This window comes from Oxyura jamaicensis, chromosome 22 (genome assembly GCF_011077185.1).
Source record: "Oxyura jamaicensis isolate SHBP4307 breed ruddy duck chromosome 22, BPBGC_Ojam_1.0, whole genome shotgun sequence".
NCBI lineage: Eukaryota > Metazoa > Chordata > Aves > Anseriformes > Anatidae > Oxyura > Oxyura jamaicensis.
In genome coordinates, this window is record NC_048914.1 from 523420 (window position 1) to 550822 (window position 27403).

At 41.3% G+C, this 27403-nt stretch overlaps 1 protein-coding gene across 1 annotated transcript in view; it reads right to left on the reverse strand.

The window, feature by feature from the left end:
- Positions 1–27403, reverse strand: part of ANTXR1 (ANTXR cell adhesion molecule 1) — a 131872-nt gene that overhangs the window by 42297 nt on the left and 62172 nt on the right. Inside the window, exons 13-14 of the mRNA XM_035345052.1 lie at positions 17836–17931; positions 6476–6517 (exon numbers count right to left, since the gene is read on the reverse strand). Coding sequence (XP_035200943.1) covers positions 6476–6517; positions 17836–17931 — 138 coding nt within the window. The remainder of the gene's footprint in view (positions 1–6475; positions 6518–17835; positions 17932–27403) is intronic.

The following is a 27403-nucleotide window of genomic DNA, read 5'->3' on the forward strand; positions in this document are numbered from 1 at the left end:
TGCAACCTAAGAACTTAATATCTCTGCATGAAGTTTTCCATGAAGACTTTTTTCAAAAAATGGAATCCAAGCCATCTAAATACTTTCCTTCAGCAATTCTCTCTTTCGCTGTCTTCAGCTTAGCACAGACTGGACTTCTCACAACAGGAAATACCAAGGTTTAGGAAATCTTCCCCACAAGCCCTTGAAAGCCCTGCAAGTCACTTCAATCTCAGATAGGAGTGTTTCTGCCAGAACAACAACAGAAGCACCACACGCACAAAAAGACAAGAGTGAACACTTGAAAAACAAAGGAGTCACAAGCTTTCTTCCGGATGAGTCTGTTTACATGTTTTGAAGGGCATGGGAGGTTTTGCAATACAAGCAGAAAAATAAAAACAAAAAACACCAGTGATGTCCTTCCTACTCACTTGACAAATGTGTTCACAATGTATGTGAGTAGCTCAACTAAAGCAACTGGAAACTTGGGCGTCAGGGAAAATGAGAAGCAAGCAGGAAAATGAGAAGGAAGAGGCATACCATCCCCATCCCCAGCATCCTAGCTGCCCCATTCAGAAGAACTGAGCCAATAAAATGGGGCAGAATTCTCACATCCTGACTCAGTTTTGCCCATAGTTTTCTACACTTAGCTACAATGGGGTTTTTGCCTGAGGAAGAACTGCCTAAGGAACTTCAGCTCTGACCCAGCAGCAGCACAAAAAACAGCCCCGGAAAATCTAAGTGCATTTAAGGATGCTGGAAATTGACTGTACAGAACTTGGCATCTTTCCATCCCCAAAATCTGCTTTAGATGGAGCTAGAGTTTCTTTTTTAAAAAAATAAGAAGAAGCAGGACAGAGCTACATTTCACAGTCAAAGATCCAGATTCATAACTACTGGATTTCAGAAAACAAAGATGTGTTTATCTCGGAGTCCATGCTGGGCTCTGTATACTTTGACCCTGACCTGAGGGAACCTCATCTGTGGGTAACATAAGGATAATTCAGGCTCCACTAGGGATGTCTGAACCACTCAGGGTAAGAATTCAAACTAAATTTGGCCAGATTTTTAAAAGTTTGGACAATTTACCCTTTTCCCCGCCCTTATAATTATTTTCACAGTTGTCTCTGCAATGCCTAAATCTTGTCAGAATTTAGCATTTATCGAGTGCTTTGCCTACAAAAAAAGCACTGTAAGACATGGGATAATAATTCCTCTAAGAGATTTTATCCCCTAACTTCACAGCTGAGGAAACCTCAAGGTGAAATACGTTGTCCTCCAGCCTCACAGATCCTTACTGCAGCCCATTCCCTTAACACCAGACTCATTTCCAAATTGCATGGCCACTTCTCAAATGCAGAGGCATTGTTACACTTTGAGGATAATTTACTTGGTTCTCAAGAAACATTTCCTCCCTACTTTGGCAGGTTTTGCTTGTCACATTATACTCTGCTAGGCATCTAAATCACAACTGTATAAACTCTGCCTTATCTTAATAATCTTTGAGGTGTTTTGCAAGAATGTGGCATTGGTGTTTCTCATATTTGCACCTCTCACCAGCCCAAGCCTTCCATCTATTGTCAGAAAGCACACACAGGTCACAAGAATATCTAAGAGAAGATGTTCCACTGGTGTTCTGCTATGGAGCAGGCTGAAGAAAGAGCTCAACTCTCATTAGGCACCAGCAAAAAAAACACATAAATTTATCCTTGAGACAAAAATGCTTAGAAAACCAGCCCTTGTCAGGCTTAGTGCTTATGGAATTCTTAGTTTATCTATGGTACAGATCCTTAAAGATCCTGCCTGAATTATATCTTCTGAGTACAGAGCGCTGCATGTGCACGGTTTGGACAGAATACCTATTTTGATGAAGATAAAGGAGAAGGGATGTTGAGGTATTCCCACTCCATGGCTCAGACAATGAGATACACAAAGAAATAATGTGCACAGGGTCACACAGGAAATCCTTCTACAGAACAGAACACCTCATGTACCCAGACTTATATCCCCATTCCCATTGTTGCATTTTGTAAGGACTGCAGTGCTAGAGATTTCATGTCTGAACTATGATTTTACAATGGAGATTGCTGCTCCACAGAGTCTTTTGCATGGAGTGCTGGCAATAGGGGACTATTGCCAGTGATGGGGGAATAACCCAACTGTTCACCACCTCCACAGTAATTGAGTGTGCTGTGCTGGATCTGCCTAGATATTTTGCATTAAAATTGGTTATAAAAGTCCACACCTTCATGGAGTAATACCTACACCTCATTTGCTCCCCATAACATTCCAAATCGCTTTCTTTTAAATGATTGTATCTTGAAAGATTCCTTTTCTCCTCCTCCCAGATTTCCAAAACACATTGTAAAAAGAGAGTTAAGGGGAAGGAAAAGAGCTGGCATACCACTGTGACCTGGCTTTATTTCAGGAATAACAGAATACATTTCCTGCCTTGGTGTCTACAAAAAAAAATTGCATCAGAGCTTTTCTCTGAAGCTTATTCTGCTATCTTCCCAGCAAGGCTTTTCAGGAAGAGAAAGCAAAATAATTTGGAAGAGTTTAATAAACACTAATAAGTGAGGGTGCGAGTGGCTCCCCAAGAAGACGAATCCCTCTCAGGCATTCTTTGGCTTCATGAATGTTCAGAAGTTGGAGAAGACATCAAACTGGTTCAAGGTGAACAGAAGTTTTCATCTGCTAGCTTAACAATAGATGCCATGCAGTGAGTTAAATTTCTCCTTTTCATGCAGGCCTCCCATGACAGCTATAATTACTTTAAATGTCTCATGACTGTGCTGGTGAATGGTACTTTTCTCTTCAGGACTTTCTTGTGCATGTTTGCTTTAGTGTATGTGGGTAAGATGACAACAGACATAAAGATTATCCAATTACAGGCTGGTTGGTGGCTTGGCCCTGGTGCTACGTTAGGAGTGACTGTGGAGCTTGGGTAATAGAGCAACATGGAAAAAATGGGTCTGAGTGATGAGGAAAGGGCATGCTTGGGTCATCTGGTATGTCTCCTGCCTGGTGTTGCCAGGTTTTAGGACACTTTGTGTCCCTGAATCCATTTTGTAGCAGAAAGTACTGCTATGACAGAAAATGAATATACAGCAGTGTATGTTAACGTTGCCTGGTCTCAGTTTACAGGGCAGGAAAGCAATGAAAAGAGCATGTGCCTCCTGGAGTGCTCCTGTTTATTCTTCTGTGGGACAGACTAGCAGCAGACCCCTGGCATGGGTCAGGTAGTGAACAGGAAATTGTTGGAAGCTGCAGATCCCTGCAGGGTGTCTTTTTTTTTTTTTTTTTTTTTTTTTTTTTGTGTGTGTGTGTGTGTGTGTGTGTGTGTGTGTGTGTGTGTGTAGAAAATGGGTTGCTATACTGAGAACCAGCTTCAGCCTCTTGATAGGCTTATGGTCTGAGTTGAATAAGATTTTGGTCTGAGTTGAATAAGATTTTGGTCTAAGTTGAATAAGATTTGTTCAAGCCCAGCCTGAAGGTGATGGGCAACTGAACAAAAGCAGACATGTCTGAATCAATCACAGGTCAGAAAGGTGCTCGCTGACTCCTTGGGACATTCACTTCTTCCGATTGGCATTAACTCAATCTTTCCTGGCTGTAAGTAAAACCATCTGTCCTTCATCTGGGCTAAACCTTCTCCAGTATCCTCTGTTGTCTGAGGAGCACAGTGGTAAGTTGACAACATTTGCAATTTCTGAATGAATTAGTTGGAAGTTTTTAGCCAATAATGATTTCCTTCACCAACAGTGAGTATGTCTCCTATATGTCTCAAAAGAGTTCAATAAAACCTTTGGCGGATTTCTGACAGTAATGCTATTTTCCCTGTATTGTTCAAGTATAATGCATTATCATGTATAATGCAGTGCAAAGACATATGGGCCTCGGCTCCCAAAGCTGCTGATGCAAGAATTCCTCATCTTATTTTTGCTAAGATTTTTAGGAGAAGAAAATAATTTTACTATAATTGTAATGCTGCTGCTTAAGGGATTAGAACTCTTTCATGCTGGAGATGAGCAGTTACTACATTTTCTGCAAGGGAGAGGGCAACCTACAACATGTAAGAAAAACATGAATGCGGAAAATCAACATCATCTTCCATTTGTTTTTAGCAGAGTAGGAAATCTGGAGTATCCAATCTTCTCTGAAAGCATCACATTACTGCTATTCCTGTTCCATGGGAATAACAGTAACTGGAATAACAGTAAATGGGACCAATTAAATAGTTTTTCCACCAGCAAGAGCCTCTTCTGTCAGGGAAAAAAATGCAAAGTACAGGTCACAGATCAAGCTTTACTAATTTTTGAGCACTGTACTGGTGCTTTACAGTTAGTAAATAGTAAATAGTAAAAATAGTAAATAGTAAAAGTGTATTTTCCTTTGTCTGCTAATTGTACAAGGTGGCTTTAGGATAACTGAGCACTGAGCTTCAGGGAAAATGCATGTGAAATTACACGTCTGCAATCAGGCTAGTCCCTGTAATTCTAGCAGGCTGTTGTAGCCAAATCTCCCTATCCCAGGGTCCTAAAACAATAAGAACAATAGCTAGAATAGTGTATAGACCTTCTCTTGTATTAATGGGGAAGCAGGTAAACTACAAGTAGAAGATTAATGTAATTTTTCTGCTTCTATGCAAAAAGAATTTGCCCACATTCTCCTCAGTACGAGATCAGGTTACTTTAAAATAAAAAGGCATTGGTTTTTGCTAGAGGAAAGCTATCAAACAGACAGATGAACTGAAGATTGTTCTATCCAAAAAGCTGTGAGGACTCTTCCTCTCTGTCAGAATCAGGGATGAGAGAAAATATAACATGTCCGGAAATATCTTTACACTGGTTTAACCAAAACTAACCTGAAGCAAATACAACTTGTGTGCCACAACTGGTTTATTGTGTTGCAACTGGTCTGCTTTTGCAGCACTTAATGATTATAGAAAAGGTTTCCTTGTAAGTGAAGCACGCCTTTCCCCTTAGCACAGAGATTTAATTTCCCCTTCCAGTCCTTGGCCAGTGAACCAGCATTCCAGAACGATGCATTTTAATTACCTTCAGCAATTGAATCCCTTGGCTTGGAGGCATGTATGGTGCCGAACAGAACATGTTCAATTTTAGGCTAATATTTTCCTTTTCATTCAGAGGATGAAAGCTAACAAAGCTGGTGAATATATATACAGCCCAAACAGAAATGGCTACTTTTGAAAGTAGGCCAGATGCCTGCATATAAATATATGGGTTGATGCTATTCTGAGAGATGGGTGTTTTCAGCAGCAAATGCCTTCAGTACTGAACCCAAATTCAAATCTCCACTGGGTCCAGGAATGCTCAGATGTGCATTTTTACTTGAGGCCTGTTTTGAAGGGGACAAGTGTCATCAAGATGTAGGTTCCAATATCAGCCTTGGCTCCAGCTGCCCTCAACTTCTTTGCTGTGCTCAGAACAGGCAGAAGCTAGGTTGGACTCCACCTTGGTAGTGCTGCAGAGGACTGAGCTTTAAGGGTTTCTACCTTGGCACAGAGCACACTCACTGGGCCTGACTTCACAGGGAGCAGAGATCATTTCAGCAAGCTTTCTTGCAAGCCGAATCAGGCAATGGCATTGTCTCCAGAGGCAAAAAGCAAGAGGAAATAGCCAAGAAAATCACTCTGAGCATGGATCTAAGACTTCTGTTACTTGCATAGTTAAGAGGAACAGATTCAAACCCTAGTGAAGTCAATGGAGAATCTTCCATTGACATCAATAAGCCCTGGACACAGCTGACTGACTTTTCAGTGAAATTCCATGTGCAGAAGAGTGGAAGTAAGAAAAGAGATCAAGTGTGTGTTGAAAACAGGAGGATACAGAAAGGGCCAGATGAAAAACTGCACAGATTTCCAGGGAGTCTACTGCTTAAGTAATGGTGACATAACTTGAAACCATTTGTTGCTGGATTCATCTAGAAAAAATAAACAGAATTAACATGAAAGTTTTTATGTTACTTTACTGTTTCCCTCCATTAAAACTTCCCTTGTTGGTGCCACTCTTCTGGTGTCAGGATGGTTATACTGCGTTTTACATCTGTTCAGAACCTGGTCCCTTCTCTTCAGGCACAATTGCAAAGTTTATGGGCTGCTTTTGCTCACAGAAATTGAAGTGTAAGGGATAAGCATTGTGAGTTAGCGCTCAGCTGCCAAGACTGGTTATATATGCTGAAACACCAACATCATTATTGTGCTATTCCAACATGTTTAGGTTTCATTAACTTCAAAGCTAAACATATGCTTAAGAGTTGTCCTTTTTGTGAATCAGAGCCTAACTCTGCAGTGCTGTTCTGACCAAGTGAAAGAACCATCTGCCTCTGTCCTCCTTCCCTACCTGTTCCCAAAGGTTTAACTTCCTGCCAAGGTCCATACTCTGCCATGCAGCAGAATCATGACCTCTTGTGAGGAAGCTGAACAAAATCTTGTCCTAAACATTGATGAAATCAGGTTGTTGGTGTTACTTACCTCGCTGTCTTCTGCAGGAGGTGGGGGGGGCTCTTTGATGATCTAGAAGGATAGAAGAGAAACAGAATGGTGAATCCATACTTTGTTGTTCAGCATGATACAGAAGTCACAAAAAACAAAGGAAAAATAATACAAACAAAAAAGATGCTGCTGTGAACATTTCTAAACTTAGTTCCAATGTGGCATTACTACAGGGTGGCTGTATGTGCTATCAGTGTCACAGTCACTGCAAGTGAGAGGGAAAGCAGGAGGCATCCCAAAGCCCTCCTATACAGGCAGTTCCCAATTACATCTCCAGACTCATGTTGCTCATTATGTGATCCCTGACCATGTGAGGTGACAGAAAATTCAAAGTAACATATCCTTGATATTCCAGTTTCATAATCCCAGTAGGGGTCATAGTGCTGGCTCTAGGCAACACTGGCACAGTTTTACCTGAACAAATGTGGATGCAGAACCAGCATCTTTTACTGGCCACTGCACACACATACAGGTCCTGTCTCAAATAATTTACCTTCTGAACAGACAAAGATTGGAATGAGAAACCATGGTGAAGTGAAATACCCTGGAGACATTGCAGAAGAGTAATAAGCCTCCAGGTTCTGTCTCCCAGAGCAATACTTCATTCCAGAATTCTGTGCCACCCCAAGCTCTCACAGAAAATGCTTTTCACATTGTTGGTGTTATATTTTCCACTCTCATATGCTTTTCTTTAAAATATTCATATATGCACAGACACAGACACACACACACTTCAAACTCTTCCAGCTTTCTAACTAAAAAAGCAATTTCTAACTAATAAAGCAATAAGGGTGAGGTTTTAGACTGGTCCAGGATATTCTCCATAGAAACAGCTGAAGTTTATGTGGGTGTGAGGTTATTATTTCATGCAAAAAGTTTGCATCTAGGGCTCAGCAGGCAGTTGGCTATTATCACAACCCTCCACTCCAAGGGCAACAGAGAGCCTTCCAAAGGGAAAGCAGTTGCATACAGGCATGTGAAATATCTCTCCCTTAAACGAGACGCACCCCAATGCACTGCCATTGCAGTCAACAGATTGAATACAGCCAATTCAATCAGCCAATTGAATCTTGTCAATTCAGCTGCCCTAGGGATGAAATTTTCTTCAATAGTTTTAAATCCATCTGGATGAAACAGCTTTCTTTACACACCAGACGATAAGTCAGATTCTGGGGTGCTGAGCACCTGTGGAGATTGTGTTGAGTGTCCTGAGCTCCTCTCAGGATTGGATAGTAGGTGTAGGTGCTGCCTAGGAATGGGGTGCAGATGTACAGACTCATAAATTACCCTTTGAAAATAAATTACAGTCCCAAACAATAACAGCTTGGCTGTTTAAACACAGAAAGGGAAAATGACAATCCCATTAAAGGCCCTGAAGATATAAACATTTACAAAAATTCTTCACTCATGTTTTTCCTTTTCTGATGAGCTCACTGTTTTTATTTTCTTCTGCAAATCCCAAGTCATGCAATATGTCCATTAATGAAGAGCATGTGCCTTTGGCTAGGGAGGAGATTGGGGGTGGATCAGTCCTTTTTACATATCTCAGTCCACATATCCCATTCCTTGGCAGCTGGGCATTTTTGGTGGCCTACAGTGCTCTCAGGGAAGCTCTGCTGAAGACACTGTGTGCTCGAGTACCATCATCGACTCTTTGTTTATGTGCACAGAAGCACAAAGCACATGTGGAAGCATGGAATGACATTTGAGGAGTGGGTTAGGTACACTCACTGATCTGCTCGTAATGATCGCTCGCTCTGGTGCAGCAGAACCATGGGTCAGGCTGGGGGATAACCTGCTGGAGAGGAGCTCTGCAGAGAATGACCTGGGGGTTCTGGTGGACGACAGGTTGACCATGAGCCAGCAGTGTGCCCTCGTGGCCAAGAGGGCTAATGGGATCCTGGCGTGCATTAAAAGGAGCGTGGCCAGCAGGTAAAGGGAGGTGATCCTCCCCCTCTACTCTGCCCTGGTCAGGCCTCACCTGGAGTACTGTGTCCAGTTCTGGGCTCCCCGGTACAAAAAAGACAGGGATCTCCTGGAAAGAGTGCAGCGGAGGGCAACAAAGATGATACGGGGCCTGGAGCATCTTTCCTATGAGGACAGGCTGAGAGACCTGGGTCTGTTCAGCTTGGAGAAGAGGAGACTGAAGGGGGATCTTATCAATGTCTATAAATATCTGAGGGGTGGGAGACAGAAGGATGTAGCTAACCTCTTCTCAGTGGTTTGTGGGGATACGACAAGGGGCAACGGCTGCAAAATAGAACACAGGAAGTTCTGCACTGACATGCGAAAGAACTTCACGGTGAGGGTGACAGAGCACTGCAACAGGCTGCCTAGAGAGGTTGTGGAGTCTCCTTCTCTGGAGATATTCAAGGCCCGTCTGGACACCTACCTGGGCAGCCTGCTCTGAGGATCCTGCTTTGCAGGGGCATTGAACCTGATGATCTTTCGAGGTCCCTTCCAACCCCTACAGTTCTGTGATTCTGTGACTGTAAAGCCACTGAGCGCATTAGGGAGAAAGATGATATCCCAGAGGAGCTTGGGATGACTGGCAGAGCTCTTGAGTGTCTCTCTGCCTACCTTGAAATTCCTAGCTTGTGCTTTCAGCTCTGAGGGATTCCAGCTATTTCCCTGATGGAAAGCAAATGAGGAAAAGTAGATGAAAAATGTTCTGCATCAAACAGTACTGCTCTGTGGAAAAGAAATCATGGATACCAGCATGGTTTATTCCAAGTGTTCCTTGTTTTAAGAAGATGGATACAACATAGTTTCTTGTACATCTCACAACACAATTACTGACACAGCACATACAAAGCACCAAAATACATAGAAGGCTTTTCTAGACACATTTTCAGATACATTTGGGTTACTGCTTGCTGTGAAGAATGACACTCTTTAGCAGACCTGCCTTTGAACCAAAACCCTTACTCCAAATGCATTGGATGCTGAGAAATTTCAGACAGCTGATCCAAAATATATCTACTACAACTTGCTTTATTACCTTCTCTAATGTTATTCTGGTGGAACATCATGGGTTTCAATGGAGTTTCTCTGATTTGCATTAGCATGAAACATCAGTAAAATCCATCCAACATATTTAGTCCAGCTAAGCATTCAAACATAACTTCTCAGACAATATCACTGGAAAATTTGGAGATTGCAGACTTGGAAATGAAGAGATAGCTGTGTTTTTCATATATTTGCATTCTTTCTCACAATATCCACACTCAAACAAATTAACTCTGATTTCTACGAACACATCAATTTCTTTTTTTCTACTACAGACCAGAAAAAAAAAAAAAAAAAAAAAAAAAAAAGAGTGATTCTTTGCATTACTAAGCACTGGGCACTTTTAAGAGCAACTGAACACCCCATAGATTGGTCACATCGATTGGTTAGTTTGGACAAATTCAGAGAGGGGGACAATTTAGTCTCTGCCTTTAGCCAGAAAAGCCTTTGAGCTTGTATGAACTTTCGAATTTAGTCTTATATAAAATATATTTTCTGTCTTACTACCCACATCTGGAAAGGCTTTTGGTGTATAAACAGCACAAATCTTTTCTTTCTCCCTTTTGGATTTTTACTGTTACAGCTGTATGTGCACAGGCCTCTCATTCTGGCGTAATGGAGGCAGTGAAGCAAATGGAAGCTTTGTACCATCTCACACACGTGAGAAAAACAAATGTCAAATGGGAATAACAAGATCCCAGAGCCAAAAGGCAGTGCCTTACACCTGCTCATTTTGTACAATAGAACTGATTACTCAAGTACAAGGAAAAAATTGCCGTTAAAGGGAACCCAAAGAGGCTACAGCCCATACTGTCTTACAAGCCTTGAGTCTGCCACATTTTGTTCCAGGCTGCACCTCTCGCCTTCTCTCTGCCTCACCAGATGACACACATGGACCTGCTGAATGCTATCAGCTGGGAGCATGCTTGGCCAAGCAAAACGCTTAGGCTAGTTTGGCTTGGCAAAGCTGAAGTGCTTGTTCATGTGTGCTGTAATTGTTTTGATAACCCCAAGCCATTTCTGAGATTGCTGCTGTGACTGTATCTCCTGTCCCTGTGTTTGAAAGAAGGAAAATATGGTTCAGCAACCATATTTGCTTGCTAGATGAGGAATATCTAAGGGTTTTTACATCATTATCATGTTATAAGAATCTTGCAATATAGTCTCATGTTTGTAAGTAGTCAATGTCTGTGGGACAGACATATGGCCATTAGCTTTTCTTAGCAGAGGAAGGACTTCAAGAGTAGCTGTCAGCACTTCTACATACTTAACTGTGAAAATTCAGGATATTAGAGTGATTCTTTGCCTTTCTATCACAGATCTCAACATGCATGTGACTGACACGGGTCTCTATTAGCTGACACACCACACACTACTTGACTTCACAAATGCATAGAGAAGCAGCTGCTCCCGATGAATAACCCAGTGTAAAAGCAGAAAAATCCTATTAGCTACCCTCCTGGAAGTTTAAAGCACTAGAGGGGATGGGTTTGCTCCTGCCCTGAAATTACTGTAGCCATTCAGGCATTAGCAAAGACGCACATATTGGATCCAAATTTTGCATATTCCAGGAATGCGTCCAGGATGTTTTCCATCTTCAGAGAGTAGAACGCTCCACCAGTTTGCAGTGTCCAGCAAACACAAACTCGATAACTCTCCCTAGAGTATTATCTGATAAATAGGGGCAATGTGTTCATTTTCAGTTTTCAGTTAAGTGAATCTGCTTTAAGATGAAACAGAACATCATTTAAAATGAGAGCTACATGAGAAAATAATGCAAAATAAGAAATAAAGGGTTTTGCCTTTAATTAGGACTAAAATTTGGAAGGGCAAATGCAGTTAACTGAGCAGACTTTGTTCTTATTTGCATTCATTCTTCTTGAAAATAGGTATTCGTTCTTCTTGGAATATGAATTTTAGCTATCATAAAAAGGGGCGCGGGATTGTTTTGTTTTGTTTTGTTTTAAATAGCATTAACTATGACCTATCTGACCCATCCTTTTTCTTTCTTTTTTTTTTCCCACTTACGTATAGTTTTGACCTCCTTTAGGACCTATGACAGTTTCACAGCTTAGTTATAAATTGGTTAAAGGAACATTTCCTTTTTGTTTGTTTCATATCTGCCATGTGTTCTAAGTAACCATCCTTGGAGATGTTCTCTACAGTTCAAGATTTCTAATACAAGCAAGAAGCCTGTCTGTATTTCTTCATCTGCAATACAATACATTCTTCTTCCATGGGATAAATGAAGTCCAAAAGCTAACATACTTTTAAGTTATTCTCTCATCAGCCTGGAAGCAGATCCACGAATCTAAATTTTACCTCATTAAAACTAGGAGAGACAAGACTGTTTCACACCTAAGACTTCAACTGACATGCACAAACTACATTCAAAACAGATATTAACACATGTCAAAATCATCCATGCACTTACGGGAGACATGACATCATGGAGGGAAAAAAAAAACAACAACACAACCTTTATTTAAATAACTCTGATACAGTCTGCAGCTGAATGGGGTTGACATGCAATTCCCCAGGGAATGCATGAGAAAATGTAGCATCTGCAAAGATCATTCATTTTCCTAGGCCATTTCACTTGCACAGAACAACAAGGCCAGAATCAGTAGGTTTTGCTCCAAGTGTCTGACCCACTTTCTTTGGAAGACTAGCTAAATAAATTTCATTTTCTGAAATAAAGAAAAGAAAAACATCATAGCTACTTTCAGCTATATGCAGAAGCCCTTGTTCTCGCTCACTGATTGCTAGGGAATTTTCTGGTTCAGTAGGATGTGGTCCTAAAGACCTATTTTTTCCTTAGCTGGGTTTAGCCAGTTTTCTTTGGAAGAAGTGCAAGGAGTCCAGGGAAAAAATAAAGGAAGAAACAAGTTTTTACCATGTTAGTTGCTTTCCATTCTGGACTGGGGCAAAGAACAACAGTGTATCCTTTACATTGAGTATCTGTTGTGGTCTGGAATAAAAGGTGCTGAAGCCAGTCAAGATTAATATAATTGGCTTTCAGTTCTGGCTTTAAAGAAATACATTAGCGAGGAAATGGTTTGGGAATCTGAAGTCTATGCATATCATCTAAAGGCAAATAGCTTTCAGAAGGCAATGCTTAAAAATTTCCAAAAAAGTCAACTCCTGGAAGATCTTTCAGTTTGGACACCCCAGAAGTGATGGACACTTCAGAGAATTTGGCTTTAACATCTTCGGTAATGACACATCATAGCAGCACAACAAACGAGCCTAATTCAGTGCCTGGCAAACATACTGTTCTGTTGGCCCCCTCTACATGAGTTGCCTGACCCAGCTGTGGAGCTGATGGTATTAGCCCAGGCAAAATTACCCTGCTATGCTATTTTCAGGATACACACTAGCTTGTTTAAATACAGCCAGTTACAGAGCATTATATCCATGTCTAACCTATCCTGATCTGACTGACAGGCAGCCAAGTGGGCAGTGAACTTCTGTGGGTCTCTGGACATTTATTGAGAACACTGTCTTTATCCTGCTGTGCTTTTGTGCACAGCAACTGCAAAGTCAGATTCTGTTATTTCTTCTATGATAACACTGCTACTGCCATTTATTTTATATTGACTGTGCCATAAATGAAGACACTCATTTTTGGCAACAAGCACGGACTCAGAGCTTGGATGCTGCACACCAGGTAACTCTGGTGAAACTCTACCATGTTATGCTAGGGAAGTGCTTGGCCTGAGTGTTTGACTCAATAGCTCAGGTCTGAACTGAAGGCAGGGACTGTGAGGTCTACAAGCAATTCTTCCCTGCATATTTGTGTCTTTCTCTCTCTCTTGTTTTTTTCTCACTAACGTTTCAGTTCTTGATCCTACATTCCCTTCTCCCAAAATCATATTAACTATGGAAAAACAGTGCTTCATGTGCACATGGGAGTGCATGGGAATCAGAATACATGGACCCTTACAATCTCCACCAAGCCAGTGTTCACCATGGAATTTTAGTGTTACTGTAGCATCTATGCATTCCCCCTTCCTCCAGTTTAGCCATGATTTTCATGTGTTTTTAATATATATTTTCTGTATTTTCTCCATCCAGCTTTCTTTTTCCAAAACTTTTGGTCAGCTGCACTACAGACTAAGAGCCAAACAAATTGCTGAGTTCTTCCATGCTTCCTTCCAGAAAGCAGCTTTAAAACTAAGGCTGGTGTTAGATGCCTAAATACCAACACCTCGTTTATATGCCAGCCACACCCCTACATTTAAAGAAGCTGCAGTACAAAAATGAGTAAGATGGCACATATATTCTGAGTGGGCTGTTGCTACAGATGAGCTTCTCATGTTTCCCCTGAGGCCACACTGTAAGGATGCATAAGGGAGGCAAAGGCTCATGTTTACCTCATAAAACTGTAAGGAGATGTTATGTATGAGCATGTGGGGAAATTCTTTGAATCAGAGCCTCAGCTGCACCAGGGAGATATTTCCACTCCTATCCTCTGCATTTAGTTCTCTGGACTGCCCCAGGCTTAGGGCAGGCTGACTGCAGCCCCAATTCAGCTGTGCTTGGGAGTCATTTATCCTGCAGATCCTGCTCAGGTGTAAAGCACAGCCAATACCACTCACCCATCCTGCTGATTCCAGCATCCATGGGAGGTGCCTGAACTGCGTGGTGCTGCATATTGGCAGAGAGAAGCTGTCCCAGCATGGACAGGCCTTCCAACTATTGTATTAATTATGTCTTTACAACACATCCAAAACATTTAACCAACTCAATTTCCAAACTGATCTAATAATGTGGCTGCAAAAGCCTCCTTAAGACTATTTTGGAGGCTTGCTATCTATTTGTCTTACAAATGTTAATAGCTATTTGGTTTACATCTATATTAAAACTAACCCTTGTGTTGGCCTCCTATCTGTAATTGAATTTCACCCATTGGCACCAAAGTAGCCTATTGCACGTACATTTCTGCTATGAGCACTCTGAATTCTCCAGTGATAAGAAAAAGGGAGGAAGGGGAAGACAACAGCTACTGAAAATCAAAGGCCCCAAAACATCAACAAGACCAGGATCTGGCATCTGTTCTTTTGCAGATGCACTCTTCTTAGGAAAAGTGCCATCAATATCTTTGTATTTGCCATTTTCTGTTGTGTACAGTACTGGAGATGTAAGCTTAGCAGAGTATCTTTCTTTGTTTCCTGTAGTTGAATAAATTTCCTTGAAACCTCTTCAAAGGTTAGCACCTGGCCTTCATGCTTTCACATCTCTCCATTGATGTCAAGAGAAATTTTACCTATGCTGGGTATCAGGCACAGCAAAGGTCTAATTATTGTTCTGACCCACTAAGCAACAATTGCATATACTGTAAACTGAGTGGTAAGTTCCAGACTTCATCCTAGAATGCTTCTGAGACCAATAAACTTGGATACATTTGGAAACACCATTTCTTTATGGCTGCATGCCAAGGATATACTGGGTTCCAGATAAATCTCCAGAGTAAGTATGTTGATTTCAGTGCATTTACTCCAGGGATGAAGCTGGCATGGTGATTTTCCTGAAGAACTGCTGGACAGTAATGATTCCTATTTAATTAAAAAGCATGCCAAGAGGAATTTCAGGGTTTAGAAATGTGCTTGTCACTCAAATTTATTCTTTTTAAGGAAAAAGGTTTTTGTCCCCTCCCCCCCCCACCTCAATTATCTTTGAGATGTCCCTGGGCTTGAATCCACAGCGGTGTCTCTGGGTCTGTGGTTTGATTATTAGAGAGTATTGCTTGTCTGCTTCTCTTGTCTGTTGTGCAAGCCAGTTCTTCTGGCCTTAATTCACTCCGTGTTTCTGACAATGCTGCATTCCTTGATGTACCATTACCAAACAAGTAAATAAGCAGTGTTGCTCTGCTTTCTGTCTCCCCACCCTAAATCAAGTAGGCTGGGCAATCCTCTGTGGATTTGTCTTTAATTTTACAGATTCTATGGGTAAGCAATTCACAGTGAGATATCTTAGCTGCTGGTCTACTGCCAAGCATACTGGACTGCCATTCTGGAGAGATGAAAAGATCACTTACAGGCTCTTGAATTAAACTGTTTTCAGCAAGCAAAGGGATGTGTTTGACTTACATTTGGAAAATATCACTGAGACAGTCCCCACTTGGAGTCCTTGCTAAGAGGGAATGTGGGAGGTAAAGGAGGAAAAAGGGTGAGGAAACACTTTTATCTACAACAACTTTTTTAAGTACAGAATTTAAATCTGGAAAATATCTGGAAAAGCTTATGAAGTTTCTTATGAATAAGAGTCTCCCTCACCTCTGTTGCACTTGCCTTCCCTATCCGGACTGTATTTCTTAATACAACTTAAAGCAATACTGTTAAATGACTGTTACCTTCATATTGTTCCCTTGTAGCAGTCCTGCATTACCCTCTCAATGCTTAGTTCTGTATTCCCTCTACTCCACACCACTCTGATTTTATTCATGCCTTCTTCCTATCAGCTTCATTGCTCTCCTGTGAAAGAACCTTTAAATGGTAGCATCACTTGCAGCCTCTCATCTCTATCACCTTATTTCTCCACCAAATCCCAGTGCAAACATCTGCACGGGGTACATCTCCATTGACTTCCACACAGATGTGCCAATGAAGAAGTTGTCCTGACTTCTCTGGGAACATGCCATCTAGTTTAAACAAATAACTCTCAGCAACCTACCACACTGCTAATACTTTGTCCATTTTTAGAACTGATATTTTAGTGTTCTGAAAAGTTTAAATAAATATTTTTTTTTGTCTTCTGGTTTGCAAATCAGGACAGGGGTGAAAAGAAGCATTTACCCCTTACTCATCTATCCAGAAAGAGAAAAAGACTAGGATTTTTCCTGCAAGATTTCCATCCTTGTTTGGACAGAGAAATGTATCTCACACAAAGATTCCTCCTCAAATGTGAAGAGATCCTGCAGTGTCAGTGGCTCTACAGTTCACAACACCAGATTGGGGATTCAATATAACGTGGTGTAACTTTACAAAACTGGCTAAGTGATTTGAAATCAGGAATAATGGTAGAGACCCAAAAACTTGAGCCAGTCTGGATAGTTTTAAAAGACGCATCTGAAACATTATATGCAGCCTGACACCAAAACTAGTCTCCAATTCTGATGACATTTGTACATCCCTAATTCTTGTTCTGTATTTGCTTCATAAACAAGACCCAAAGCAAGCACAGGATTCACTGGATTATATGTCCCACAATAGTCATTCTTTGCCTTGATCTCCATTAGAAAAGACACCCCAAAGGCATGACCAACAGAAATGTATAGAGGTATGACAGGTCCTTGCAGTCAAACAGCAGAATCCTGTGTGAGAAAAAAGCTTATCTCAAGCCCCAGATTTCCTCTTGCTTCCCTCGACCTCGTTCTTCTCTTCTGTTTTCTCCTCATGCCCACAGTTTCTGCCCTGCAGTTTACTTTAAGCAAAACTAAAAAAAAATGAGGGAAAACACTGCATGAAAATAACAGCAACGCAAACACTTAATAAACTGTGATCACAAGGAGAGGAAAGGCTTTTCCATCTCCAGAGTCTAGGACTCATTGTAGACTGTCAGCACACTGGCTTCTCCATCCTAGACATTGCTCTCTTGCAGCTATTCATACAAAAAATGACATAGAATCATTAAGATTGGAAAAGACCTGCGTGATCATCTGGTCCAATCATCCCCCTATCACCAATGTTGTGCACTAAACCATGTCCCTGAGGCACTGGAACGTGTTGCCCAGGGAAGTGGTAGCATCACTGTCCCTGGGGGTATTCAAGGAAAGGTTGGACCTGGTGCTTAGGGACATGGTTTAGCGAGTGACATTGGTAGTAGGGTGATGGTTTGACCAGATGAACTTGAAGGTCTTTTCCAACCTTAATGATTCCAGGAGCAGCAAGTCCAACATTTCCTTGAACACCCCCAGGGACGGTGACTCCACCACCTCCCTGGGCAACACATTCCAGTGCCTGACTGCTCTCTCTGAGAAGAAATGTCTCCTCATTTCAGAACTAAACCTCTCCTAGTACAACTTGAGGCCATTCCCTCTTGTCCTATTGTTAGTAATCTGCGAGAAGAGGCTGACCCCCAGCTCCCCACACCTTCCTTTCAGGCAGTTGCAGAGAGCAATGAGGTCTCCCCTGAGCCTCCTCTTCTCCAGACTAAACAACCCCAGTTCCCTCAGCCGCTCCTTGTAAAAATTGTGTCCCAGGCCCTTCATCAGCTTCCAAGACCTTCTCTGGACATGCTCCCGGGCCTCAATGACCTTCTTGTAGTGAGTTATATCAGTATGGTGCTATCAGCAATGCTGAAGGCAGAGCAGAGTGAAGAGGACTTACCACTGTGCAGCAAAGAGGCCAGAACCACCAGAGGAGAACCAGCGCCAGCAGGAGGAAGAGGATCAACAAAGCAATAGCCAGGATGGTCCCATCTGACTGGAAGAGAATCAGAGAATGTGTGAGCACCACTAGCACAAAACTCCTCTCTCCACAGCACCTGGCCTATGCATCCTGTTGCAGGCATGTACAAGTCCCAGGGGCCATTGCCATACTTTATTTTTCAGAAAAAAAAAAAAAAAAAAAAAAAAAAAAAAAAAAACACCATAGTTTTCCTTCCTCATATACCTAAATGTAGCACCTTCCCCACCCTCACTTATTGGGGAAGAGATGTCTAGTTCACTTCCTGGAGTTGTAGCTTGTGTCTTGGTGCCAACGTCACAATTATGTAAAAAACTTAATTCACTTTAGATCAAAATTTGTCTCAATATACCTCAGAGCATTGTGAAAATAAATAAATAAATAAATAAAGCATTGGAGCTCACAACACAATGCTTTCTTGCAATTTCAAGGATTCTCTTTTCTTTGTGACAATTTTCCCTTCTTGCACGAACTTGAAAGTAATGACAGAATTCAAATTTACTCAAATTGAAAGCCATTTGGAAAGCTGCAGTTCACATTTGTAGTGAGAAAACAAACAAACAAACAAAAAAGTTCAACTTGAGTTGACATTGGCCACTGTGGTGTCAGACAACAAAAAAGGCTTTTTTAAGTACTTCAACAGCAACAGGAGGTCAAAGGAAAACATTGGACTGATAATGAAGATGGTCCCCTAACAAGTAAGGATGAATAGGCAGAGGTGTTTTTTGCCTCAGTTTTTAATATTCATGACAGAGCTTGGGCTGTCCAGTCCTCTGAGTTGGAGGACCATGACTGGGGGAGCAGTGACTTTCCATCTGTAGCCACTAAACTTGTAAGGAACCAGCTGTATCAGCTGAACATTCATACGTTCAGGTGGTCTGATGGGATTCACCCCAGAGTGCTGAAGGAGTCAGCAGATGTCATAGGTGGACCTCCCAGCAATTTACTGAAGGTCGTGGGAGTCTGTGGAGGTCCCTGCCAAGCTGGCCAACGTTATATCCACCTACAAAAAGAGCATGAGAGAAGACCCAGGGAACTACAGACCTGTTAGTCTAACCTCACTCCCAGGAAAAGCTATGGATAAGATTTTCCTGGGGATATTGAAAGGCAGTTAAAGAACAAAGTTGTTATCAGACACACTCAACACTGTTTCCCCAAGGGGGAAGTCCTGCCTTAGTAATTGATCTTCTCCTGTGATAAGATCACCTGCTTGGTGGATGACAGGAAGGTGCTAGATGTATCTTTCTGGATTTTAGTAAGGCCTTCAGTACCATCCCTCATGGCATCCTTCTGGAGAAATTGTCCAAGTGTGAGCTGAACAGGTCCATACTACACTGGGTAGTGAAGGGCAGAGCCCAAAGGGCAGTAGTGAATGGGGCTACATCTGGCTGGTGGATGGTCAGCAGTGGTGTTCTGATTTGGAGCAGATTTGGACACATACACCATCACAACAATATTCAGGGTTTTTCCACAACAGAAGCCATTACCTTTGGAAGATCCTTTCTTTTCTAAGGGATACTTCCCCCATTTAAAAAACGCATTTACAATTCTCTGATATCAATTAACAATCCAAAATGCTGCACAAGCCACCTCAATAAAGCAATCAAAATCAAAAGTTCATTATTTCCTGTTGCTTAGATTTAACCCAAAACAGATGCTCTTGGTTTTCTGAGGCATGCCAGCTTCCCTATACCACATCTCTCCAATATCATCCTATTCTGAGATAAGCAATCAGGCAGTCCTGACTTAATCCTGTTTGAGATTTTCTTTATGTAACAGCCAGACATTAAAAAAAACTCCACCCAAATGTCAAGATCACCAAGCCATACTGAGTACACATTCAAGAGCAGACTGACCTGTAGGACAGGAAAATTGGGTGCCTGCTTAAGTCACTGTAATTCAATGGCCAGATGGTCTCCCATCATACCAAACTGGTAAGAATAATGGAAAAACAATCAAGGGTAAGATCATTTTCCAAACCTTATTCTGGTGCAGAATAAATTTCTGGAGAACTTGAATCAACACAACCTGATCTTTGACACTTGGAAATAAAAAAGATGTAGTCCACACAAGAGAATAATTCACCCAAGGCATCTCTGAAAATGGAAACTGGACTCTGATACAAAATAAAAGCTCATTTGAGAAAACAGAGCTGTATACTTGGTGTTGTTCCTTTAGACAGAGAGCACAAAGCAACATCCATCATCTGTGAAGTGGAACCTGCTGATATTAAGCACTTTAGAAAATGTGATCTTGACTCTGTTGCCATGAAATCATACAGGAAAGAAGGAAGGCTTTTGATGTCTAATTGTTGCCTGCCCCCTGTGCCCCTATATTGAAATAAATTTTGTAATTCTGAATACTCTAAAAGCAATTTGCAAAAATGCAAGGCAAGTGAAGGTAGCCTTTTAACTGGCTTTTAACAGAATTTGTTTTTAATTTTTTCTTCCTTTTTTTTTTTTTTTTTTTTGAGACTTTCGGCAAAGAACCATTTACATTACATTTGGATCTCTGCAAGGCAGCTGATGTGGCCAGCTGGTATTCTGTGTCTCACAGCAGTAAAACAGTCCAGAGAACTTGGACGGGTTCGATTTGCCAAATCTTACATTTCTCACTCAGGTAATGCCTCTCACTAATGCCAGTATTGCCTGGCAAGTCTGCAGGAATGAGCCATTTTCCAATATCAAAAACAGACACTCCCTCCAAAAAATTGGGTTGGTTTTAATCCCTTTTATTGCTTTTGAACAAAGATCAAAATATTCCACACAGATATGAACTGATTTTCTGGGTTCAGCCAGGGCTACTAAAGCAACTAACTGAGACCCTTAATCACGAACTACAAATCCTATCTTCATTTGCTCTAACTGCACTGTCAATGCTGTGAACTAGACTTTGAGGAAACCCCAGCAAGTCAGACTAGGACAACACATATGTACATAATAAAGCTCACTAAAAGCATCAAAGTGACCTGAACTCTGCTTTTGTTTTATTTTTATACTGTCAGTTTCTTCTATAATTTAGCTATCACTCTATGTAGTATCTACAGTTTCATACAGCTAGAACTTTGCTTAGAAAGTGCCATTTATCCAAGACGAATAATAAACAAGAATGAAAGTATGCCTGCTAGAACAGTCTGCAAAAGTTCCACTGACATTTTTAAGCCTTTCTCCCTGTCTTAAAACTGGTTGTTAAAAAGGACTGGTGAAGACTTTTGAAATGTCTGTTTTCATTCCCTTACTTTTTAAATGAAAATTCAGAAGAATGATACAAATGCTCTTGGAAACACTGAACTATGGAATAATTCAATGAGTTGTGTTTGACACACTTATCAAGTAAAGGTTGTGAATTCAGGTCAAGGAAACAACTTTCATTCTAAAGACAAAGGAGAATTTTAACACTAAATTACAGAAGTTTCTGTGGAATATCTACAGAGATGAAGTGTGGCTAGCCCCTAAACATACAGAGTTATCTGAAATTAGTACTACTTTTCCCTTGAGATTTACCGTGACTACTCGCACTGAGATAAAACTGGTGCTTGTGCCTACTGCAGGATCAATAGCCTAAAATTCCATTGCACCCAAAAAACTGAGGAAAGCCATACAGCTAATGTACCTGTTACAGCTTCTGCCAAACATAAGCTAAATGTAAAACATTAGGAACATGCTTCTCGACAGCTGTTGAAGACCAAGATAATACTTGGAGTCATTGTTCTGAAATGCCTTGCTATTGTATCAAGAAACAGTATACAAGAAAAAGAGCAGCCTCTTTAAATGACATTTTGATGTACTACACATTTCACATGTGAAAACTCTGACATGTAGACTTTGAAACAAATAAACTGGTTGAGAAAGCTAGGCAGCTGTGCCTTGAAGCCTCCTTTACCCTGCCAAAGAGTCCAACAAGGCCAAAATACTGCAAGTATTGCTGGCAGTTGAAGAACAATGGAAAACAATCTCTGGATGATACTGTAAAATACAAAGATATCAAGAAATCAGAAACAAGAGACACTAGAGGCATTTTCTCATTCATGGATGTGTGCATGCACATATGTATTCTTTAACTCAGAAGTTATTGCTGAAATGTTGTAGGATGTGAGAATGGGGGAAATCTTTTGTCATTGAGAGAGAAAACTGGCCCATGTCTTGGACTGTAGGTACTCCAATTGGGAAGAGGGGAGGGTTGTCAAAGTCTGATCCAATAAATGGCATGGGCTATTTCATTAAGTCTAGCCACAAACATTCAGATGTGTGCTGTCCTCCAAAGCAAGACACTCCTAGAACACAGAAGCAATTCCTGTGATGATCCTATCTATAAGAGATCAGTATAAACTAGGTGCATGCACACTCCTTTAAGAGTCAGCAAACAGGGATGACCACTCCAGGGTTGCTCATGCCACAGAGGAAATGACTCATCTTCCAGAGGACACATCTCTTGCTGTTGCCTACAGAGATTGCTGCCTAAGACCAAGTTCCTAAAATTTTGCTGCAGGAAGCAGGAATGCAGTCATGCAGAACAGCAAAGCTAAGACAAAATCTGTGATTCTAAGCCCCTCTTCCATCTTAGACATTCATGGTTCTTCTAACAGAAAATGACATAAATCAGTTCATTGGCTTTTCAAAAAAAAAAATAATATATATATATATATATGCATTATATGATAGATATTTCAGAAAGGTAACCTGGACTAACAACAACAAAGAGCATTGACCCTTGAAACCTTTAAATACTGACATTCAGGAGCAATGAATGAAGTAGTAGATACATTTACTAAATGTGCTCATGTACTATGGCTGACAAATTAGCACACCATTGATTTATTCTGTGAGGGAGGTGATTAGCATGCAAGCTTGTTACCACAACAGTAAATGGATTTAACTTTAAGCACGTGTTTAAATGTGCTCACTTCATGGTGTGCCTAAGTGAAATGGACTTCTGCTAAATAACTGCAACAATTTCTTGGCTTCAGTAGGCCTTCAAGGCTGGGTTCAGTAAAATTATTTAGTCCTATCACCTACCAACTTCACTGGAAAGTAGGAAGCCTGTTCATTCTGGCTCTGTACTCAGTACTCCAGCAAACAGAGTTGATGCTCCCTAGTCTGCTAGTTGCTCCCAGGACTACAGCAAGTACGGTGCAGCAGACCACATCAGAGCCTTCCCAACCATTAACTGCAGCAGAGGACCTAAGGCCGCCACACAACCTGGTAATGTCACCTTCCAGGCAGGCTGGAAAGCTAACGACATTACTTCTTCCGTGTAGGAGTGCAGGAACATCTGCTCTGCTACCTGGACACAATGGCACACCATCAGACAGCCACATAGCCAAGCTTCCCTTCAGACTGACTCACGTAATAACTCAAATGACACTTATTGCTGCTAAACATTAGGTGCTTTACAAAGCAAAGCAACATGGTTGCTGTCATTCCAGAGACAGGGAAGATGTGCACATCTCCTGCATCCCGGTCCAGTGTCCTGTACATTAGAAAGTACAATCTTTTTCCATTTTCTCAGTGGGAAGAGCAGTAACATGCTGAAAGCACTCAGAGGTGTTAGCAGGAAAAGGACAAAATCTTGTTTATAGTTTTGAATGAGCATCCAAAACCTGAGATTTTTCTCCCCAGACAGAAAGAAGAAACAGGTTTAACATCCTTTATTCAATAGAGGACAGGAAGACAAAGGGATGACTCTGCCTTTTCACACCAGAGAGACTCAGGCAGCTTTCATTGTAAAGGAAATATTCTCCATTTCTTCCAGACACTCTTGGGAACTCTCCCATCACTGCAATTGAAACTGATGTCTATCATTTATTTTAACAAACATGTAGCAACTTTTTGTGTTTTGTTTTGTTTTTAATATAAAAAACTGGTCTACTTTCTAAAAGGAAATGAAAACTTACTCAAGGCACTATTCTGTAATGCTAGCCTCTTTGACGTCTATGTGAAGTTGTTTGAGTGAGAGCCAAGCTCAGAAAGGGACTAGAGCAAGAAACACCTTTACTAGGTCACCCAGTATAAGAGTTTTCAGCTAATCTTTTTTCCAAGTTTACTGTGCTGTGAAATGAGGAGTATTCTGGCAATGATCTGTTTTCATCCTTTCGCACCTGAAAGATGAGAGCCTGTTTACAAAAGATTTTTCCAGCATCCTAGATTATTTGCTTTACAGCACAGTATAAACACCGGCGAAGTCTCACTTTACCACATGCTGTACAAACCCAGAGGAAAAGACAACCCTTGTCCTGAAAAGTTCACACTCCAAACAGAGCAAACACATGGTGGGAAGGAGAAGTAGTAATTACTCTGCTTCAAGAAAAAATCTTTGGTCAGTGAAAACAATTCTCTAATCCCTGATTGCAGTGTTTATGCTTATGAAAACATGCTGAACTTTTCCTTCAGAAGAAACAATCACAAGTTACCAGCTAAACAGAAGCATTATCAAGACTTCTGAAGGCAGATTAAGGGTAGAATTCATGTGTGTCCAGTCCTGCAATGTAAGGCATTGCATGTGGGAGCCTGCATTAAATACAAGAAGGTCTGGTGGGACAGTTTATGAAAAAAAACATGACAAAACCATGCAGACAGATTTGAATTGAAGACCTTTCCCTCTTCAATTCAAAATCCTTCAGACGACAGGCACTTCCCTGCTCAGAGGTGTTGAGGTTTAAAGGCTTTCACCCTCTTTTATCTACCAGCTCACTGGGACATCCCATCTGTTGTGGTTTAACCCGGCTGGCAGCTAAACACCACACAGCCGTTCGCTCACCCTCCCCCCTCCCTCTCTGGGATGGAGGAGAGAAACGGGAAAGTGAAGCTTGTGAGTTGAGATAAAGACAGTTTATTAAGGCAGGAAAAAAAATAAAATAAAATAAAATAAAATAATAATGTGTACGAAACAAGTGATGCACAATGCAATTGCTCACCACTTGCTGACTGATGCCCAGCCCAACCTTGAAGAGCCAGCCCCCCACCCCGGCTAGCCACCCCTGTATGTTGTTCAGCATGTCAGATGGTATGGAATTATGGAATACCCCTTTGGCCAGTTGGGGTCAGCTGTCCTGGGTCTGTCCCCTCCCAGCTCCTGCTAAACCCCCAGCCTGCCCACTGGCAGGACAGAGCAGAAGCTGAAAAGTCCTTGGCTTAATGCAAGCACTGCTCTGCAACAATTAAAACATCAGCATGTTATCAGCACTCTTCTCATCCTAAACCAAAACATAGCACCCTACCAGCTACTAGGAGGAAAATTAACTCTGTCCTAACTGAAACCAGGACAGCATCTCATTTAGTAAAATGTTCCAAATTCTGTGACTGTTTCTGAAATAAAGCCTCTGACCTCTGGATTTCACTGTCAAGGCACCTATTCTGAAACAAAGGCTGAAAATAGTGGTAAGATTTCATGTCACTGCAGAACTACTCAGTTCTGCACTAGTCATGCCATCACCTGCTGCTTATCAGACCTCAGGGGTCACGCTTTTAACAGCCTTGCAGCAGGAAGCAGCAGAGACTGAAGGATGCTGAGCCTCTGACCTGTGAACCTTCAGCACTAATTGCAGATGAGCACCTCAGTAATCACACCTACAGCCACAGGCAGTCATTGGAGCATCCGAGGTTCTGTGCTGAAACAATGTCAGGGGCTTGAGTGCTCCCCCTGATAGTGCATGCGTGATGTTCCTTTTTTGACTGAGGATCTCCTACTGTAAAACAGCCATCTCTTGTCCCCTGACAGTTTTATCTAAAGCAAAGTCTTTGAGGTGAACCCTAAACAGTTATTTTGGTTTCTATGTGTGCCTGAAGGCAGTCCTTAACAAAAGGATGTTAAATCCATTTCAGGAGGTGAATAGCAACTGGAATAATAGGCAAAATTCTGTGGAATTATACTTCTTCATAACAACAACCATTTATGGCTTGATTTGGGTTTACTTCTTTGCAAGGCATCAAAGGAAGGAAAACAGCATGCTAAAGCTCTGTGCATCACAGCCTTGTCTCTGTGCATGCCTGAGATTTGTAGCATTTAAGCAGCTCAGTTAAAAAAAAAAAAAAGAAAAAGAAACTCTAAAGAGCACCTTACTTGAGCTAACATTCTCATGTATCCCTCAACTAAACTTGGTTTAAATTGGAGTCACATTTTCAGCAGAGAAGTATTTCAATAAAATAAAATACTTGTTTGGAATGCACTGATGCAAAGTGTTGTGTTTCAACTTACATGCTGTTAAACAGTATTTCAGTACCAGAGGTGTACATGCACACAGATTATAGCATGGATTTTCTAGTTCATTTCAGCACTGTCACAGGAGAATGGTCTGCATATCCATAAATTATTTTAATGTTCCCAAATTGAAACTTTTCAAAACTTCAGTTCTGTAATTTTTTTTGCCCATCCCCAAAGTACTGGACTCTTGGAAATTTTTTTAAAAAATCAAACTATTTCCAAGAGTCCAGGAACATGCTGTTTGCAAAATGCCCACCACACCTCACGGTGTTACAAAACAGGCCATGTAGCAATATTAGAGTGAAATAATTTCTGTGGATTAAACTCTCAGGGTGACCTGTATTAGCAAAACCGTTCACTGCCTATTATATCTACAGCATAAAGCAATTAAGAGAGATTTATTTCAGAAACAAACCTGAAATCCTGTGCACTGGAGTTCCCACAGAGAAACACCTCATCCAATAATATACATACAGGTCAAGGGCCTAGGAAAGTGCTCATTAAATTTACTCAGCAGTTTCATAAATCCTCTATTGATACAGTAAATGCACTTTAATTGCATGCAGACTGAGAAACACTGATAACTAGCAGAACCTTAATTGTGCATCCCAGAACAAAGTCACAGTTGAAAAAACACTGATTTAGTACTGCATCACATTGCTTTTGAATTAAAAAACAAGCGTAAAAAACAACAACATAACAACAACAACAAAAAACTTCACTGAAGGGAGTCATCAGATTTTTCTAAGCCTGCAGTACTTTATTGATTTTCTTTCTCTATATTTAAAGACCAAATCCATATACTATTGTTCAACTAGAAGTACAAATTCCTTCAGTCTTTCAAACAGCCATAGAGGAAAAAAAAAGGGGGGGGGGGGGGGGGGAGGTGGAGGAGGGTGTACCTACATGTAAAAAGCCTCCTTTGGTTAAAAGCAAAACCTGTTGAAGTTAAGAGACCCAAATCTCTTTTCCATCTGACTTCAATGTCTCCTACATCCTTGCAACTGGAAACATGGGACCAGAGAGACTATTTCTTTACAGAAGGGTAGGCGTATTCCCTCACTGAGCATCCCAAGCCATTTATTCGTGGTTGCTACTGAGAACTGCTCCATCATAAGATTACCAGTTCTGTGATCTGCCTGTGCATTGCCCCAGAATGCTGCCAGGTGCAACAAGCCACCACATCCATTCACTTCCATGGGTATAGCTTCAAGAATCCACTTTTCCACAGACCAGGGCTAGCTTGGCCCAGCTTCCAGACACCAAATCCCCTCCAGGCTTCCAGGTTACT